Consider the following 19771-nt stretch of genomic DNA (forward strand, 5'->3'; position numbering starts at 1 on the left):
TCTCAGGTCTGTTTGCAGGTGGCACAGAGGGGGAAAAGAGGAAAGCCCTGTAGATTGGTCCCCTGCTGCACCTGCCCATCCAGTTGACTGCCCCTTTCCTCTCATGAACTCCCCTCTGACCACACTGCCCCTCTCTGTTCTTCAAACTTACCAAACATGCACCTTCCTCAGGATGCCAGCAGAGAGAGAAATGTAGCCATTTAGGGATACCTGCTGTTTTTTATGATGCTCATTCCTGGTTGTACATTTCATTTAGCTACATTTGAGAGAAATACTATTTTCTGGCTAATAAAGAGGTGGTTAGGCATCTTCTGCTCAGAACCTCTGATTGATGACAATGGACTTTGATGCAGTGTCTCAAAGCATTGGAGGGAAAGTGCAACTAGATGAGGTTTCCTTCTACACTTCCCTTTCCAGACACAGGTTGGCAGCTGTTTGATCCAGTAAAAATGAAGGATATGACAAGTTTTCCCTTCTATCTTGTAATCCCAATGTAAGTTATTAGCAACTTTGCATTATAAATTCTGGTGATGTGTAGATTTTTAAAATAATTTTTAAAATTTTGAATTCTTTAAATTTTATTTTAAAAGTCTCTAAGATTGCAGAGTTAAAAAAAAAAAAAGCTGGATCAATAGATGTACTTCTATTGGTAACTTGAAGGCATAGCATTCTTTTCACAAACCAAACCCATTATTCCTGGCGGCGGTCTGGCCACGAGAGAAAAATACGAGTCAGACCCATAATAAAAATCCAGAAGATATGTCTGGGTTCCAGTCCTTCTTAAAGCAAAGCACCACTCTAGAAGTTCTCAAATTCTAAGCTCTGTGGTATTCAGTGGCTATAATCAATATAAACAAGGTCTTTCAAGATGAACTTCTAAAACTTTTTATCTGATCTGAAAGCTTTGCCCAAGCCCCAGCCCTCAGGTCTCCCCACAGCTTCTTGGGCACACCGTCACTTTAGGCTTCTCTCTGGGGGGATGCAATATCATATTACATTATATTTATTACACTGTATTATATTTTGCAATCTAATGTTTTTGCTATTTGGAATATTATTTAAAGGAATACTAAGTAATATTCACTCCCCTCTTTTTTCTTCTCCCCCAGGGTAAATACTTACAACTGTGGAGAAAAAATTTCGAGCTGGTTGTCAAGGTTTTTTGGCCGACCATGTCAATTGATCAAACAAAGTTCAGACTTTCAAAGAAGTGCAAAGATACGGGGCAAAGGTATCACCCTTGGGGTTGGTTCTTAGGGGAGAGGCACTTGGGTTTGCCCTGGCATATACCCAAATCAGTGCATGGAATGGATTTACATGGTGACTCGCTCATACGCAGAAAGCAGGGTAACTGCAGGTGGTCTTCAGAATGACCCCGAGGAGGGGAGGTGGGCTTCCAGCCAGGTGCTCTGCCCAACAGGCACTCTGTCTCAGTCCTCCCTGTTTAGAAGCACAGTTTCATTGTGTTAGAGAAAGACATTGGTAACTTGCTATGTCCTCAGATGGTATGCGGGGACAAGAGGACCTGGTTTCTAGTCTCATGGCAGTGAGAGTTGGACAAGCCTTGAACCTCATGGTGTCTCAGCTGGTGTAGATCCCAACACCTTCCCCTTGGAAAAGTGTTGGCAAAAGAGCTGTTGTTAGCTGAAGTGAGGCAGCAGAGAAGAAAGTATCTGAAGGTTTACATCCAATGTGGAAAGAAGAGATCATTTTTGGGTGTCTGCTCATGCATCACTCAGGGAAGCCTTGCTTGATGGCTCTCCTTAGAACCAGAGTCCATACCTGAACCTCTTTAGTTCATTCCCTGTTTTATTTTTCTGTGTGGTACTTGTCCCATCCGAGAAGCCATGCCTTTTACTCAGTAGTTCTGTTTATGAGATTGTGCTGGATTGTAAGGTCTGAGACAGGAATTTTGTACGCTTTGTTCAGTCCTGGGGCCCAGAGCAGCATCTGGCACATAGTAGTTGCTCAATAAATACTAGATGCATGAAAGGATAGGTGAGTCATCGCCATACTATCGATCTGTGTAGGGATGCCCCAGCTTAGTGATTAGCTCCCAGAGAGACTGGCTTGTAATCCGAGTAGCATTTTGACAGTATGGGGACTGGGGACTGGATGGAGGACCTGCATAAGTGAAACTGTGAATCTCTGACAACATATGGTGGAGAGAGGATTCAAGGGATGTAATCTACTTGCACTTTTAGAAGTGTTGGCAATTTGTCATGTCAAAAGTTGTTCAAAAAATTTGAGTTGCTGTGTGATGGAGAAGGGGAATAAATGTATGCTCCTCTTATTGAGGAGGGGAGCTGGCGGTGTCTGGGCATGGGGGAGCTTAGAGACATGATGAAAGGGGAGAGAGAAATGGGCAGTTCTGTGAGCAGGGACATGCAAGGAGTGGGCCTCAACAGGACCAGGGCCACCATAGAAATGAGCTGATGGAATAAACTCTGATCATTCCTAGTGCCTCCTGTCTACCTGGGGCTCAGCTTGATCCTCAGGAGGATGGCTAGAATCATGAAATGGGTTGTGGTCCTTTGAGATCTAAGTTTACAGGCAATGGCTTACTGGTAGACAGTGACACTAACATAAAGGTCATAATAAAGATCTCTTCCAAGGGCACGGGTGTGGAGGAGGCATCCTCTACACCTGGAGTGAGTTGCGGAGGGCTTCAGGGAGGAGGGAACTTGGGAGCTGCATCTTAACATGAGATAAGAGTTTTCTAGGCAGAGAGAGGCACGAAGGTTAGTCCGGAGCAGAATGGCAGGGCTTGGCATTTCATGGGCCCAGTGAAGGGTTTAGGAGGGTTGAAAGTGGGTAGGGGTACCCTGGGCCAGAGCTGGGGAGAAGAGATGACTGTTTGGCTGAAGAGTCAATGAGAACTATCTTGTGTTGGGGGCACTCAGTGAAGAACTCTGAGCTGAGGAGTTTCGTGATGCCACATGTGTTAGAAAGAGTCTTGGCACCATGTGACGGCTGCATCAGAGGGCGGGGTGAGTGGAGCACAGGGCAGGAGGGGAGGCAGGAGGTGGCAGTGAATGTCCTAGGGGGAGATGGGGACCTGGCTGAGGCGAAGGTAGGTGCAGAGGGAAGTCTGTCCCCTACATGATACAGTGCCAGGGAGCGTCAGCTGGAGAATGTTAAACTTCACGGATGCCATTATGGTAGAGAAGTCTCTGACAGGCTAGGGCTTTGAACATTTTTAGGTTGGTACACCTGAGAGGAACTTTTTTAGAGTTACCCTACTTCCTTTTACATTTTTAAATTGTCCATCTAAATTGACCAGTAGAATCTCAATATTTTGTATTTTGATCCTCAAGTATTCATTTAAAAAGGTATGTATGAGCATACTTCTTTTAATTGGTCAGAAATTTTATTTCTTTCCTTTCCCTTCTTCAACTTGTATTCCCTTTGACTTCCTTGACATAATTTTATTTTATTGTTATATATTTCATACCTGAAAATCTTTCCTTGGGGCACCTGGGTGGCTCAGATGGTTATGCATCTGCCTTCGGCTCAGGTCATGATCTCAGGGTCTGGGATCGAGCCCTGCATCATCTGGGTCTCTGCTCAGCAGGGCTTTGTTCCCCCATTCCCCCGCCTACTTGTGATCTCTGTCTGTCAAATAAATAAATAAAATCTTAAAAAAAAAAAAAACAGAGTGTTCTAAGAGCTCATTTTCTTTCTGTTTCTGAGAGATTTGAGTGATGCTTAGAACATTTTTATTATTTCCAGGGCACCATTTTTTTCCTTTGTAGAAATAGTGTCTTCTTTTTAAAAATGCAAGCTAACGGAAGCATGATTCATTTGCATTCCAAGAAAACAGGTCTTCTTTTTAAATTTACTTCAACTTTTTATTGAGGTGTAAGTGACATCTAACATTATATTAGTTTCAGATGTACAGCATGATGACTTGATATTTGTATATATAGAGAAACGATCACCATGATAAGTCTGGTTAAATCTGTCACCATATTTAGTTACACATTTTTTTCTCGTGATGAGAATTTTTAAGATTTATTCTCTTAGCAACTTTCAAATATGTTGTACAGTGTTATTAACTACAGTCACCATGGTGTACATTATATCCCCATGATGTATTTATTTTATAACTAGTAGCTTATATTTTTTGATTCCATTTACCCATCTTGCCCACCCCTATCCCCTGCCGCTGGTAACCACCTGTCTGTTCTCTGTATCTGCGTTTGTTTTCTTTTCTTTTCTGGTTTTTTGTTTGTTTGTTTGTTTCAGATTCCACATACAGTGAGCTCATACAGCATCTCTAACTTATTTCAGTTAGTGTAATGCCTTCAAGGTCCATCCCTGTTGTCACAAATGGCAAGACTTCATTTTTTTAAAAAAGATTTTATTTATTTATTCATTTTAGAGAGAGAGAGAGGCGGAGCAGAGGGGAATGGAGAGAATTGCCAGTAGAGAGATGCCGGCCTCCATCGCATGACACTGAGACCATGACCTGAGCCAAAACTAAGAGTCGGGTGCTTAACCAACTGCATCACCTAAGCGCCCCAAGATTTCATTCCTTTTTATAGCTGAGTAATATTGGTGTGTGTGTGTGTGTGTGTGTGTGTGTGTGTGTCTGTGTGTATGTGCATGTGCGGTTATCACATCTTCTTTATCCACTCATCCATCGAAGGATACTTACACTGTTTAAAATACTCTGTCACTTTTAGATCAGTCTGCTGGTGCAACAGCCACCCTTTCTCTGGTGAACGAAGCACAGTATTTGCTGATAAACAGATCTAGTGTGCTGGAGCTCTGGCAGCAGTTAAACGCCAGGTAAGGTCCTTTGCCTGGGGAACAGCAGACAGATGTAACCCCTTGACTCTGGGAGTGAGCCTGGCACCCTGCTGGGGAGTCCTGGAGTCCCACTGAGAGACGGGGGCCCTGGGAAATCACAAAGCCCTTTGGTCCAGTTCCCACGTCTCTCCTGATGCCTTCATGGTGCTTAGTCAACCCCAATTCTTATTTTTCAATCATTCTATTTCTTCACATTTGTTGTAATTGAATTGGACTTGACCCAATTTTATTTCAGGCCCACCCTCCCACTACTCCCTGTCCCCTAGGAGCCTTGCCCTACTTCCACAGTCATTTTGAGTGGAAAGAAGGGTGATTATGGGAGCTTTTAGAGTTGTAGCTCTAGAAGCTGTTTGCCTGTATTGTCATACAGAACCGGCACCACTGCCTGTCTATGCTCACCCAGTGATTTCCAAGGGCCCTGGCGTGTTAGAGGGTCACCTCTAGAAAGGGTTCATTCAACCCTCTTCATTGTTCTTTAAAGGACATTGAAGTCCCAAGGGAATCAGACCATTAGGGAGAAAAAATCAGCCCATTACTATGTGAGAGCTGGGACCAGCTGCTTGTCCTTAGTCCATCGGCCAGGAGAGCTGTGCCCACGCCTGTCATCACAAGCTGGGGATCCTGTGACTCACATGCCCTGTGGTCCTGTGTGCATGCTCATAAGCATGTATTGATACAGCTTAATAAAAATGACACAGATGCACTGTTTGTAGTAATTCCTCTTTATAGCCTTTGCTAAAACCACACAACAGAGTTCCCCGGCCATGGCCCAGCTCGCCTTCCTTGGGTACAGAAGTTTGATGCAGTGGCAGGTCCCCGGCTGTTCACAAAGCTGTTCTGGCACCGTGTGACACTCCTCCCCAGGTCCCTAGAGCCCTGGAGAGAGCAGGGCAGTGGTCGTCTGGGATTTGTGGTGTGCAAAACTAGGAGGTAGAGACAGGCTTGCTGCATCCTGGTTCCTACCAGGAGGGGGGCCATACTTCCTGGTTGAATGTAGGGCTGGGGAGCAGGAAGTGGGTGGGGCGGGGAGGAGCGAGGAGGACCAGCCTGTTTCTAGAACCTGGGAGGGTCGCTTGGGACTCTCTGGTTGGTGTCTCTGTTCTACTTTCAAATTTGATAGACTCTATAATCCATATGCTGACCACGATAGCTTTTGAACATCAAGTTTTTCCTTTTACAAAGCACAGAAGGAGGGCTTGTAACTTGGAAGGTAAATCCAGAATCAAAGGATTTTAGGACTGGAAAGTGTGAGCCCTTGCATTTCAGATGAGGAAACCATCCTACTCTTTGGTCATGGGAGTCACACGCAGTATCAAAACTAGATGGGGTTCTCCTGGCTCCTGGCTTTTCACACACCATTCCCTGCTCGGGGAGGGGATGGCGATGTGGCCTTATCCTCCACCAGAGCCTTTCAGGTTCTGTTTCCAGGGAAAATGCCACTCCTACTTAAGAATTCTGCCCCACCCCCCAACTTAAAAAAGATTTTGTTACCGAAGCACAGCAAAGCACAAAAATCGTAAGCCCATAGCTCAGTGAATTTTTACAGATGTATATGCCCATTTAACCACCACCCAGATCAAGTAGAGAATATTCCTAGTAAACCACGAATCTTCCTCGTATCCCCTTCTAGTCAGTCCTGCCAAAGGTCACTGGTATTCTGATTTTGTTCACCACAGTTTCACCTGTTCTCGAACCTGATATAACGGGATCGTACAGTGTGTTTTTTTTTGTTGAAGTTTTCAGAGGCTTTTTTTTTTTTTCCCAGTGCTTTTTCCCTTGGGGGAAGGGGTGCTTGGAGGCTCAGAAAGTCATTTCATGGGGCCTCATGGCAGTAAACAAAAATTGTAAACAAGAGTTACAAAAATTTAAATTAAATTTCATTAAAATAGCTAATAAAATTAGTTATTTTAACTAATATGCTAGTTAAAACTGCAAACAGGCTGGAAGCTAGGAAGTGAATTTGTTTTTATTGAGCTATAATCAACATACACTATTACATTAGCTTCAGATATATGATATAATGATTCAATATTTATATATATTGAGAAACAATCCCCACAATAAGTTTGCTTAACATCTGCCCCCATATGTAGTTGATAATTCTTTTTCTTGTGATGGGAGCTTTTAAGATTTTTCTCTTAGCAACTTCCAAATATGCAGCACAGTGTTAATAACTATAGTCATCATGCTGTAGGTTACATCCCTGTGACGTAGGTATTTTATGACTGGAAGCTTGTATCTTTCGACTCCCTTCACCCATTTTGCCTGCCCCCCCCCCCCCCCCCCCCCTTCCCCCCCCCCCCCCCCCCCGCCTCTGGTAACCACCAGTCTGTCCTCTGTGGGGAATGTACTTGCTGTTGCTTTGTGATGTTCTAATATCCAAAAAGAGTATGAGCTCTTGGAACATTATAGATCCTTGGTAATTAAGCCTATCGATGCTCCCTAAACGCCTCGTCCAGACTCACCCTGTAGAATGGATATTTATATAGAAGTTGGTTTACTTGATCCCCGTTCACTTGGTTTCCAGAGTCGTTCATCTCTTCAGCTAAGATCTACTCATCCTTGCCACCAGTTCTAGGAGGCCTGTCCATGGAGGTGAGACTATCTCCCAGGGGACACCCTCAAGGTCTGTTTAACAGATGGGTGTTCTGTTGGCCTTCCACTTGTGGTAGAAGCTTGTTCTGATCATCTAGGCTTCAGGCCAGAGGACAGTTGGTGAAGTCAGGCATCGAGTGCTAGAAATGTTGGATAATTACAACAGTGCAATTATCCACTCCTCCCCATTCCCCCCCCCCCCCATTTGATATGTCTTAAACAGTGATGAGAATGGAAAGGAGGAATTATTCTCAATGGAAGACCTCATCTCACGGTTCCGTGCCAATATTATTACCAACGGAACAAGGGCTTTTGAAGAAGAGAAGTGGAATGAGATTTCAATTGATTCCTTGCATTTCCAGGTGAGCTGGGGGAAGTTCGGTTCCTTCCTCAAGGGTTGCGAATGGAAACTGACCTCTATTCGAGGCCAGGAGGGTGGTAGGCGGGAAGCCCTCCCTGGCTTTGACTCTGCCCCGCCAAACTTCAGCAGGTGAGTGTGTGACATCGCATTCTGGGGCTCCCTCTGGAAGGACCCAGGGCTTATTCCCCACGAAGGTGGCAGTGGTCCCTTCCATGGGGCAGAGAAAATATGTAGTGTACTGGTGATCGCGGGCTCAGTGCCTCCTCACCATATCACTGTGTTTAGGCTTAAACTCTGTTTTCTTAGAATGCTTGTGTCTGTGAGAACTTTATCCTCTTGGAACCTGTTGGACTTTCCTGCCGTCCGGGGCTTGTGGCGGAAGATCCAGACACCTGATGTTCCCTTAGTGCCCACGGCCACTCCACCTTCTTCCCTCACTCTGCCTTCTGGCCTTGCCAGCCCTTGTGGAGGAGCTCGTTGGCAGAGACAAAGCCATGGCCTGCCCTCTCTACCCAGCCTCTGAGCTCCCCAAATCATGTGGGATGGGAGGAAGTCTTAGGCTAAAACCTGCATTCTTCCTCGGAGCCAATGAGAGCCCCTGAAACCCGAGTCCTCTGACTTCTCCGGTGTCTGGGAGCTCACTAGCCCTCCCCCACCTGCCACAGGGCCCTTCTCTCCATTTCCTAAACGTGCCATGCTTCCTGTCTCAGTGCCTTTGCTCCTGCTGTCCCTCCTGCCCGGCATGCTCTTCCTGCAGCCACTTAGGGCCTCCACTCAGATGTCCCCTCCTTGGGAAGGTTCAACTCTGCGTGGCACCTCTGTATGCCTTCAGAGCACACAAGGTGGGGTGGCCCAAGTATGTTTTGTTTCCTGCTGTCCCTCTAAAGCCCAGAACAGTCCTGGTCTCAGGACTCAACATGCTCAGGAGCTGTTGAGAGAACGAGTAGCCAGGAAAGATAAGGAAGAGCTAGGGATGGAAGAATGGGTCATCTGCAGGGAATGTGCTCTGTTCTTAGTGGGGGGGTGAAACTATTGTGATAAGAGTGTTATTATTTGATGGTATAAGTGGCTGTCACTTGTGTCCCGGCTCTGCATTTGGAAGGAACAAATTGGAAGGAAGGCTCTGCATTTGGAAGGAACAGCACTGTAATACCCAGAAAAGCAGGAAACAAGCACCAAAATCTTTACTGAAGAACGTCAGAGGTCTGAGGTTTTAGAAGGCAGTTGAATTGCGTGGCACAAAAAGTCCTAAAGAATTTCTTTTATCCATTTAACTCCCCAAAGTTCCTCTTATCCTGGCAGCCACTCCCCCTTGAAGAAAGCAATCTCTTCTCTGTCTGACATTCACTCCCATAGACCTGTCTCTGGCACCAACCTTCCCCCCTCCTGCCCCCCTCATCCCTGCCTCCCGACCTCCTCTTCTCCTTCTGATTTCCCATTGCTGTGTCCCTGCTGTGTCTTTAAGACACTTGCTCTCGTATCCTGCCTGATACCAGACCGGCATTAATCTATGGTGTTTGAGAAATGGAGAGAAGGAGGGAGAAATAAAGGAAGAAAAGAAGAAAGCGAAAGAACTTGAACTAGCTTCCTTTCACGGTCACAGTGAGTCCTGAAAACAAGAACACCTGTGCCTCTTCAGGTACTCGGGGACAGAAATACAGGAAAGAGTCTTTTTTTTTTTTTTTGTAGGCCTCAAATCCTTATTTTTTCTCTCCCTCCTCCTCTCTCTCCTCACCTCTGTGCGCATGCCCCACATCTGTGAATCTTGTGTGGGAGCACCATTTCATCGCTTTCCCTCCTGTTTGTTAACTGTGTCCATCATTCCAGAGTGTGCATACCGTTCCTGAATGAAGCAGCAGACTAGAAGGATTACAAAATTTACATAACGAGGACTGACAATTCTGAGCCTTTGATTAGAAAATCTAAGGTGTTTCTTGCTTACTCTCTTAGCCAAGGACCAATCTGTTTGCCTTTTGGCATTTTAGTAGTAATTTTAGATATTCACGTCTTTCTCCTTATCCTGGGTGACCTTACAATAAATGGAATGTTACTAATAAGTATGACAAGACCGTAGGTATGAGTAGGGTGACCCCACATCCCTCCTAATCCTCAATTCTCCCCAATAAAGGAGATAATACTCCAGACTAAGAATTTTATGTTTCTACCTCCTCCATTTCTCTTGGCTATTTGTGTTCTTACATTTTTTTTTTTTAAATTAACATAGAATGTATTATTTGCATCATGGATACAGGTCTGTGAATCATCAGGCTTACACACTTCACAGGGCTCACCATAGCATATACCATCTCCAAAGTCCGTCACCCAGCCACCCTATTCCCGCCCCCACCCCCAAGCAACCCTCAGTTTGTTTCATGAGATCAAGAGTCTTTTATGGTTTGTCTCCCTCCCCAATCCCATCTTGTTTTATTTTTTCCCTCCCTACCCGCTATGGCCCCCAACCCTGCCTCTCAAGTTTATAGGAAAGAGTCTTTAAGAAACTTTCCTGAGATGCTTTTCTTTTTTTTTTTTTTTAGGTCACTGCTTTTAATAAACATTAATAAAAGTAAAAATATGCCAGCCCTTTGACCTAATAACTTTCACTGGCAGAAGTCTATTCCATAAAATACTGTAATACAAGCGTGCAGAGCAGTATTACAATCTTGCTTATTGTAGTGCTTTTATAAATACGGAAAACTGGAGGACATCCTGTGTATCTACAAAAGGGAGATTGGTTAAATAAGTTGTGCTATATTTATACAATGTAGTTTTGTGTAGGCACTAAAAAGTAGCAACTGTAGTTAGTACTGTGTCTTCTAAAAACTAACTGCTTAAAAGACGTTTGCCGATGCTAGTACTAAAGCGGAGGCTGTTGGCAATGCAAAAGATTTAGCACATCTCCTTTAGAAAGTAATTTTTCCCTGGGGATCATCAAGTCATTAAAACTTTGATACCTGTTGCCTTTATCTTTAGGGTAAATTGAGAATCTCATTTAAAGAGCCCGACGCTAAAAAAATGTTAAATGGCAAAGAAGTTTGTGTGGATTAAGACCTTTATCACAGTATCAGTGACAAGAGCAAAGAATTAGAAACTGTTTACATGGCTTCATAGCATAATGGGGAACATCAGTCCCCAGGAATGCCAGGCATCATGGCAAAGCCCAAGAATGGGGTCGTCTCTGAGTACAGACATAGGAGGGCGTCTAATATGTATTGTGAAGTCATGCCAACAGGGAGGGCATGGGGTGGCCTCTAAGAGCCCAGGGAGTGTCCTGCTGTAAGCCAGAGTCAAACTTACAGCCTTGCTAGCAGCTGCTTGCCTCTGGGGACAGAGAGGGAGGCCACTGCTGAGTGCTTTCTTTTCTAATTCTTTTTTTAAAGATTTTATTTATTTATTTGAAAGAGAGTGAGAAAGCACACGCAGCAGGGAGCAGCAGGCAGAGGGAGAGGAAGAAGTGGGCTCCCCATCAGGCAGGGAGTCCCCTGCTGGGCTCAGTTCTGCTACCCCAGACCCCAGGATCATGACCTGAGCTGAAGGCAGATGTTTCACCAACTGAACCACCCAGGAGCTCCTCTTTTAATTCTTAAAACTTCTGTATCATTTGAGTTATTTTTCAAAGAATATGTATCCTTGTAAACAACTTTTAAAAAAAGATTTTATTTATTTATCTGACAGAGAGAGATCACAAGTAGTCAGAGAAGCAGGCAGAGAGAGAGGAGGAAGCAGGCTCCCTGCTGAGCAGAGAGCCTGATATCAGGCTCCATCCCAGGACCCTGGGATCATGACCTAAGCCAAAGGCAGAGGCTTTAACACACTGAGCCACCCGGGCACCCCACTGTAAATAATTAAAAAAAAAATCCCAATGGATAAAAGAGTACTAGAAAAAAAGCTTAAAAATGACAATGGTTTAAGAAAATTGATTTCTTTGTCTTGGTGTTATAAAGAAGTACCTGGAAAATATCTTTCCTTCTGCCAGTTTGAGAAACTGTTTTAAGAGAGAGTCTTTTTACCAAAGTGACAGGATTTTTACTTGAAGTGTAGTCTGTTGGATGGGGCCCCCAGGTCCAGGGCTGGTGGGACATCCCTTCTGTGGGATCCCTTCTCCTCCTCCTCCTCCTTCTTTCTTCTTCCTCTTGTTGTTATTGTTCTTCTTCTTCTTCATTATCATATAATGTATTATTAGCCCTAGGAGTACAGGTCTGTGAATCATCAGGCTTACACACTTCATAACACACCATAGCACATACCCTCCCCAGTATCCATTACCCAGCCACCCTATCCCCCACCCCACCCCCTCGCAACCCTCTGTTTTGTGAGATTAAGAGTCTCGTGGTTTGTCTCCCTCCTGACCCCATCTTGTTTCATTTTTTTCCTTCCCCACCCCCATAACCCCCCTTCTGCCTTTCAAATTCATCATATCAGAGAGCTCATATGATAATTGTCTTTCTCTGAATAACTTATTTCACTCAGTGTAATACCCTCTAGTTCCATCCACGTCTTTGCAAATGGCAAGATTTCGTTTCTTTTGATGCCTGCATACTATTCCATTGTGTGTGTGTGTGTGTATACACACATACATATACACATATACCATATCTTCTTTATCCCTTCATCTGTTGATGAACATCTAGGTTATTTCCATAGTTGTTTGGCTATCGTGCACATTGCTGCTATAAACATTGGGGTGCATGTGCCCCTTCAGATCACTACATTTGTATCTTTAGGGTAAATACCCAGTAGTGCAATTGCTGGGTTGTAGGGTAGCTCTATTTTCAACTTTTTGAATAACCTCCATGCTGTTTTCCAGAGTGGCTGTACCAGCCTGCATTCCTACCAACAGTGTAGCAAGATTCTTCCCCCTTTTCCACATCACCAATGACTGTTGTTTCCTGACTGGTTAATTTTAGCCATTCTGACTGGTGTGAGGTGGTATCTCATTGTGGTTTGATTTGTATTTCCCAGATGCCAACTGATATTGAACACCTTTTCATGAGTCTGTTGGCCATCTGGATGTCTTCTTTGCAGAAATGTCTGTTCATGTCTTTTGTCCATTTCTTGAATGGATTCTTTGTTCTTTGGGTGTTGAGTTTGAGAAGTTTTTCATATATTTTGGATACTAGCCCTTTATCTGATATGTCATTTGCAAATATCTTCTCCCATTCTGTCAGTTGTCTTTTGGTTTTGTTGACTGTTTCCTTTGCTATGCAAATACCTTTGATCTTGATGAAGTCCCAATAGCTCATTTTTGCCCTTGCTTCCCTTGCCCTTGGCCATGTTTCCAGGAAGAAGTTGCTGTGGCTGAGGTTGAAGAGGTTGCTGCCTGTGTTCTCCTCAAGGGTTTTGATGGATTCCTGTCTCACATTGAGGTCTTTCATCCATTTTGAGTCTATTTTTGTGTGTGGTGTAAGGAAATGGTCCAGTTTCATTTTTTTTTTGCATGTGGCTGTCCAATTTTCCCAACACCGTTTGTTGAAGAGACTGTCTTTTTTCCATTGGACATTCTTTCCTGCTTTGTTGAAGATTAGTTGACCATAGAGTTGAGGGTCTATTTCTGGGCTTTCTATTCTGTTCCATTGATCTATGTGTCTGCTTTTGTGCCAGTACCATACTGTCTTGATGATTATAGCTTTGTGATAGAGCTTGAAGTTGAAGTCTGGAATTGTGATGCCACCAACTTTGGTTTTCTTTTTCAATATTCCTCTGGCTATTCAGGGTCTTTTCTGGTTCCATATAAATTTTTGGATTATTTGTTTGATTTCTTTGAAAAAAATGGGTGGGATTTTGATAGGGATTGCATTAAATGTGTAGATTGCTTTAGGTAGCATAGACATTTTCACAATATTTGTTCTTCCAATCCATGAGCGTGGAACATTTTTCCATTTTTTTGTGTCTTCCTCAATTTTTTCCTGAGTACTTTACACTTTTTTGAGTACAGATTCTTGGCCTCTTTGGTTTATTCCTAGGTATCTTATGGTTTGGGGTGCAATTGTAAATAGGATTGACTCCTTAATTTCTCTTTCTTCTGTCTTGTTGTTGGTATATATAAATGCAACTGATTTATGTGTATTGATTTTATATCCTGCCACTTCACTGAATTCCTGTATGAGTTCTAGCAGTTTTGGAATCGAGTCTTTTAGGTTTTTCACATAAAGTATCATATCATCTGCAAAGAGTGAGAGTTTGACTTCTTTTTTGCCAATTTGGATGCTTTTAATTTCTTTTTGTTGTCTGATTGTTGAGGCTAGGACTTCTAGTACTATGTTGAATAGCAGTGGTGATAGTGGATATCCCTGCCATATTCCTGATCTTAGTAGAAAAGCTCTCAGTTTTTTTTCCCATTGAGAATGATACTCACTGTGGGTTTTTCATAGATGGCTTTGATGATATTGAGGTATGTACCCTCTATCCCTACACTTTGAAGAGTTTTGATCAAGAAAGGATGCTGTACTCTGTCAAATGCTTTTTCAGCATCTTTTGAGGGTATTATATGGTTCTTGTTCTTTCCTTTATTGATGCATTGTATCACATTGATTGACTTGTGGATATTGAACCAGCCTTGCAGCCCAGGAATAAATCCCACTTGGTAGTGATGAAAAATCCTTTTAATGTGTGTTGGATCCTATTGGCTAGTATTTTGGTGAGAATTTTTGCATCTGTGTTCATCAGGGATATTGGTCTGTAATTTTCCTTTTTGATGGGGTCTTTGTCTGGTTTGGGGATCAAGATAATGCTGGCCTCATAAAATGAGTTTGGCAGTTTTCTTCCATTTCTATTTTTTGGAACAGTTTCAGATGAATAGTTGTTAATCTTTAACTGTCTGGTGGAATGCCCCTGGGAAGCCAATAGCCCTGGAATCTTGTTTGTTGGGAATTTCTGATGACTGCTTCAATCTCATTACTGGTTATGGGTCTGTTCAGGTTTTCTGTTTCTTCCTGGTTCAGTTATGGTGGTTTACATGTCTCTAGGAATGCATCTATTTCTTCCAGATTGTCAAATTTGCTGGTGTATATTTTCTCATAGTATGTTCTTATAATTGTTTGTATTTCTTTGGTGTTGGTTGTGATCTCTCCTCATGATTTTATTAATTTGGGTCCTTTCTCTTTTCTTTTTGATAAGTCTAGCCAGGAGTTTGTCAATCTTATTAATTCTTTCAGAGAACCACCTCCTAGTTTTGTTGATCTGTTATACCATTCTTTTGGTTTCTATTTCACTGATTTCTGCTCTGATCTTTATTATTTATCTTTTGTTGCTGGGTTTAGGCTTTCTTTGCTGTTCTTTCTCCAGCTCCTTTAGGTATAGGGTTAGGTTGTGTACTTGAGACCTTTCTTGTTTCTTGAAAAAGGCTTGTACTGCTGTATACTTTCCTCTCGGGACCACATTTGCTGGGGACATCTCTGAGGGTCATGGCTCAGCAGCTTCAGAGGGGTATAATATCCTAGGCAGAGAAAATAGAATGTTCTGTTCTTGATCCTGGTGGGTTTAGTCTTCTGATCTTATGGAAGTCTTATTCCATCTGAGGGATTCTTATGTATAATCATGAGAGCTTCCATGTTTGAGCATGACTAAGTGCCAGGTCTGGGCTTTGCATCCTAGAATTAGTATCTGGAATTCTCACTGAGTCAAGCTAAGGGGTTGGATGATGAAATGAGGCTTTGAGAGGTGGTATGTCTGCCCGGGATCAGGGCCAGTGCTGGGCAGAGCCCCGTACAACACCCCCTCGCTGCTTATGGAGGCCTGCACATCCTGACTTTGGTACCACAGTGAGGTTATGTTTCCCCTGGCTTGGTGCCCACCAGCCAGAAGGAGAGCAATCGGAACAGGCCAAGACACATCCACATTTAGTTGTTTCTGATTTCAGTGCATACTTTGTGTTTGCCCATGAGTGAGCAGAGATCTGAAGGAGAAAATCAAGTGCCTTTGCCCTTTTTATATGTGCAAAAAAAGAAGCATTTTGTTACTGCCAAGTGCATACTTTCTTTTTTTGTGTTAACATTTATGGGAGATTTTCTCGTTGTGGAGCAATTCGTGCTCATGACAGACTAATAGACATTCTACTATATGGTATGACCCCTGTTAAGACACATATATATACATATATACATGAATACACATGTGATTTTGTTTCCTACTTATCTCAGTTATAGACATAAATACTTCCCCTTTTATTTCAAGCCCTTTCTAGATTAATTTTAATACCTGCATGATACATACATGGAGTGTGGCCATTCTTCTCTACTGTTTGATGTTTAAGATACTCCCAGATTTCCCCTACTACACATAATGTGAGAACGATCCTTGTACATGAAGCTTTGTTTGTACTTGTGATTCATTTCTTTTCTTTTCTAAAGATTTATTTATTTGAGCGAAAGTGCTTGTACAAGCAGGAGGGGCAGAGGGAGAAGGAGACAGTCTTGAGCAGACTTGGAGCTGAGCATAGAGGCCACATGTGGGGCTTGATCTCATAATCTTGAGATTGTGACCTGAGCCAAAACCAAGAGTCACCCAGATGCCCCAGCTGTGGTTCTTTTCTTCTGTGAAATTCCTGGTAGTGAAATTTCTGGGTCAGAGGGTCATGGACACAGTAAGGTTCTTACTGGTGACTCTGTGCTGGGGCTGTGGATATTTATTTTCTCCTAGTTTACTCTACAATCAGTTAGTTTTTTTCTTCCTGGGAGAATCCAGGAAGAAACCAGAGATAATCATCCAAGATCTGCAACCACTCTTTTCTTTCTCTACAAAGCCCTGAAGCAGCAGGTTTTCAGCTGATGAGCAAACACGGATGATTCCCCAGGACCCTGTGAGGAGGTGCCCTGTTCTGGCTCCTTGTAGTCAGAGTATGATAAGCCCCCTGTGTGAGTGGAGCTGGATTCTGCCTCTTGCACTCAGTTTCTTCCCTGCCCAGTGGGAATGTCTGGTCACTTTCATGGAAATGTTGTCTTTTCCCTTCTCACCTTCCAGGTTTCAGGGCCTTGTCACAGATGCCAGATAATTTGCATCGACCAGCAAACAGGGCAGCGAAACCAAAATGTTTTCCAAAAACTTTCTGAGAGTCGCGAAAGAAAGGTAAGCATAATTGCAAGTTATGATATGACCTCTGTTTTAAGATCCTGGCTTGTTATCCACACCAGAATTGTAGTTCTGAGTAGTAGTGCTGAGTACGTTTTAGAAGTGGGAAGACCTGGGGTGCCTGGGTGGCTCAATGGGTTAAAGCCTCTGTCTTCGGCTCGGGTCATGATCCCAGAGTCCTGGGATCCAGCCCCGCATCGGGCTCTCTGCTTGGCAGGGAGCATGCTTCCTCCTCCCTCTCTCTCTCTAACTGCCTTTCTACCCACTTGTGATCTCTATCTGTCAAATAAATAAATAAAATCTTAAAAAAAAAAAAAAAAGGAAGTGGGAAGACTTTCTACGGCTGATGGGCTACCATTAAGATTCTGACCTCTTCCATGGCGCCATCTTGTTTTTCCTTTCCCTCCATTTCCTTACCTTTTTGAGTCTTATAATGTGTATTTTTGGTACTCTCAAATTTCAGTGAAGAGATATGGGGTATAAATAAGAAATGAGTAAATAAGCAAAGTAATTTTATTGTCTTGATCATTATTTTCTTCACCACAGATGTCTCATGAGCATAGAATGCCCTCTAGTGAGTAGAGTAGCTGCACAGACAAATTCAGTAAATTTCACTCTCAGAAGCCCTGTAAGATGTCTTCTTGAGGTTTCCTATGACCCAATGTTGTTTTCATGGATGCCAGATGATAGAAACTGAACTACTAACGGACTGATTCTTTAGGAAGAGCTATGTCTAGGCTAGTACTTTCTTTCTTTCTTTTCTTTTTTTTTTTTTTTTTTTTTTTTGTTGTTGTTGTTGTTTTTTTGCCAAGAATTCTAGGAAGCCAGGTAAGCAGTCAGGCTGCATGGAGCCTTTCTTGAACATGAACTGAAATAATGTAAATATTACTCTCTCTCCAGTAATAAATTAGAAGGTTAACTCACAGTAAAATGTTCTGTTTTGTTTCCTGTGTTTGTTTTATAGAATGTTTGTTTCATAGTATGTACCTTTGTTGGTTTCATAGTATATAACTCCCTATGGATGCAGGATAGATATGGTCTGCACTCGAGTATTTTACCAAGTGTCTGTCCGCTCAGTGGAAGCAGACTATGTCACCTGGGGGTGTGGGGACCTTGAGGCTGCACCATGCAAAGTGCCTGGGGAGGGGATGGGTGGGCCCAAATACTTAGGGGCATGGAAGGAAATAGTACTTCTTAGAATCACTGTAATTCTCATGTGTACACATCTTTTTTTTTTTTTTTAGGTAATTTTTGGAATAATTTTAGATTTACAGATAAAGTACAAAGAGATTACAGGGAGTTCATGTGTACCCTTCATCTATCTGAATGTGCACAATCTTTAGGAATTAATTTGGCCTCAGCCCCTAGCCTGATGCCTAGAATGCGGGGGGCATCCAGCTGATGGTATCACAGCAATGGCTGGGTCTGGGAGCACATTGCATGCTCCAAAGGGTTCTTATGGCTCACTTGCATTGGTGGCAAATGTGGAGTAGATTCACACAACTCTGTATTTTGGACCTTCCATCTTTATTCTAGAGAGTTTGGAGAATGTAACCTACACCACATTTAAAAAAAAATCACATCAAAGAAAATGCTGGATTTTGCTATTATTTTCATAAAATAGTTTTTACATCAGGGAACAGAGCAGAAATTGGCCTGATAGAGGTCAGAAGCAGAGAGTGGGTTGCAGGCCCTCCTACTGGAAGCTCTGGGTATATAGGAAGGAGGAAAAAAAGGATGGGTCCAGCCATTAACAGGTGTGGGGTAACTGTCGGGAAAGGATAATATGTATATATGTATGTATTTGTTCAATTTTAAGAAAGAGAGAGCATGTGTACAGATGCATGCAAGCAGGAGTATGTGTGTGGTGAGAGGGGCAGAAGGAGAGGGAGAGAGAGAATCCCAGGCAGAGTCCACACTCACTGTGGAGCCCCACACAGGACTTGATCTCACCATCATGACCTGAGCTGAAATCAAGAGTTGGGCATTTAACTGAGCCACCCATGGACCCTGGGAAAGGAGATTTTATTTTATTATTATTTTTAAAGATTTTATTTATTTATTTGATGCAGGGAAAGAGCACACAAGCAGGGGAAGTGGGAAAGGGAGAAGCATGCTCCCGACTGAGCAGGGAGCCCCATGTGGGGCCTGATCCAAGGACCTGGGGATCATGACCTGAGCCAAAGGCAGACACTTAACTGACTGAGCCACCCAGGAGCCCTGGGAAAGGACATTTTAAATGAGAATCTTTGGTGTTCGAAATTGGGGTTCCTGTTTCTCATTATATTTTAGGACATGTCTTTAAAGATTTGACTTGATTTTAATTGAGCATTATTAGTTAAAAAAATTTTCAACTGCTAAAATAATCTAGCTTATTGCTGCTGTCTTGTTCACAGGTGAACTTTGGAGTGTACCTGATGCATATGTCTTTAGACTTGTCTTCCCCACGTTTCCTGTCTGTAGGATCTCAGGTGCTCCCTGTGTTGAAAGAAAATGCAAAGCACCATGATTTACCTGCTTCTGACTAACATCAAGATGTTGCCTCCTAAAACGTTTTTTCAGCATAAATTAAAATTTCTCTTTTACAACTCTGACCACTTTTATTCAGATTGGCACATGGCTCAGTAGACCGCTATCTTTTGAACAAGGAGAATTCTCTTGGGGATAGAGGGAGCTCTTGTGGGCTTCCTCTAGCTCCTGCTCTCCCTGTGTGCCCTGCCAGGCTCAGGAGGCCCGTTCTGAGGCCTCTGTGCTCTGTGAAGCGAACACAGCCCCAGAGCTCCCCCTATGTGTTTGAAGTAGGATAACTCTAATTTGATGAGTTTTTTTTTTTTTTTTTTAAGATTTTTATTTATTTCTTTATTTGAGAGAGAAAGAGAGAGACACACACACACACACAGAGAATGAGCAGGGCGGGGGCAAAGGGAGAAGGAGAAG

The 19771-nt window shown here is 43.1% G+C and overlaps 1 protein-coding gene across 2 annotated transcripts in view; it reads left to right on the top strand.

Annotated features, from left to right (window-relative positions):
* Positions 1-19422, top strand: part of MOCOS (molybdenum cofactor sulfurase) — a 56615-nt gene extending 37193 nt beyond the window's left edge. The window contains exons 11-15 of one of the 2 annotated variants that reach the window (XM_059409480.1): positions 1110-1231; positions 4689-4794; positions 7634-7772; positions 16727-16831; positions 19231-19422. In XM_059409480.1, coding sequence (XP_059265463.1) covers positions 1110-1231; positions 4689-4794; positions 7634-7772; positions 16727-16831; positions 19231-19362 — 604 coding nt within the window. In that variant the 3' untranslated portion in view covers positions 19363-19422. Of the gene's footprint in view, positions 1-1109; positions 1232-4688; positions 4795-7633; positions 7870-16726; positions 16832-19230 lie in introns of those variants that run through there. The other variant, XM_059409481.1, reaches the window with a different exon arrangement.
* Positions 19423-19771: the final 349 nt, after the last annotated feature.

Source organism: Mustela nigripes, chromosome 8 (assembly GCF_022355385.1).
Source record: "Mustela nigripes isolate SB6536 chromosome 8, MUSNIG.SB6536, whole genome shotgun sequence".
NCBI classification, from domain to species: Eukaryota; Metazoa; Chordata; class Mammalia; order Carnivora; family Mustelidae; genus Mustela; species Mustela nigripes.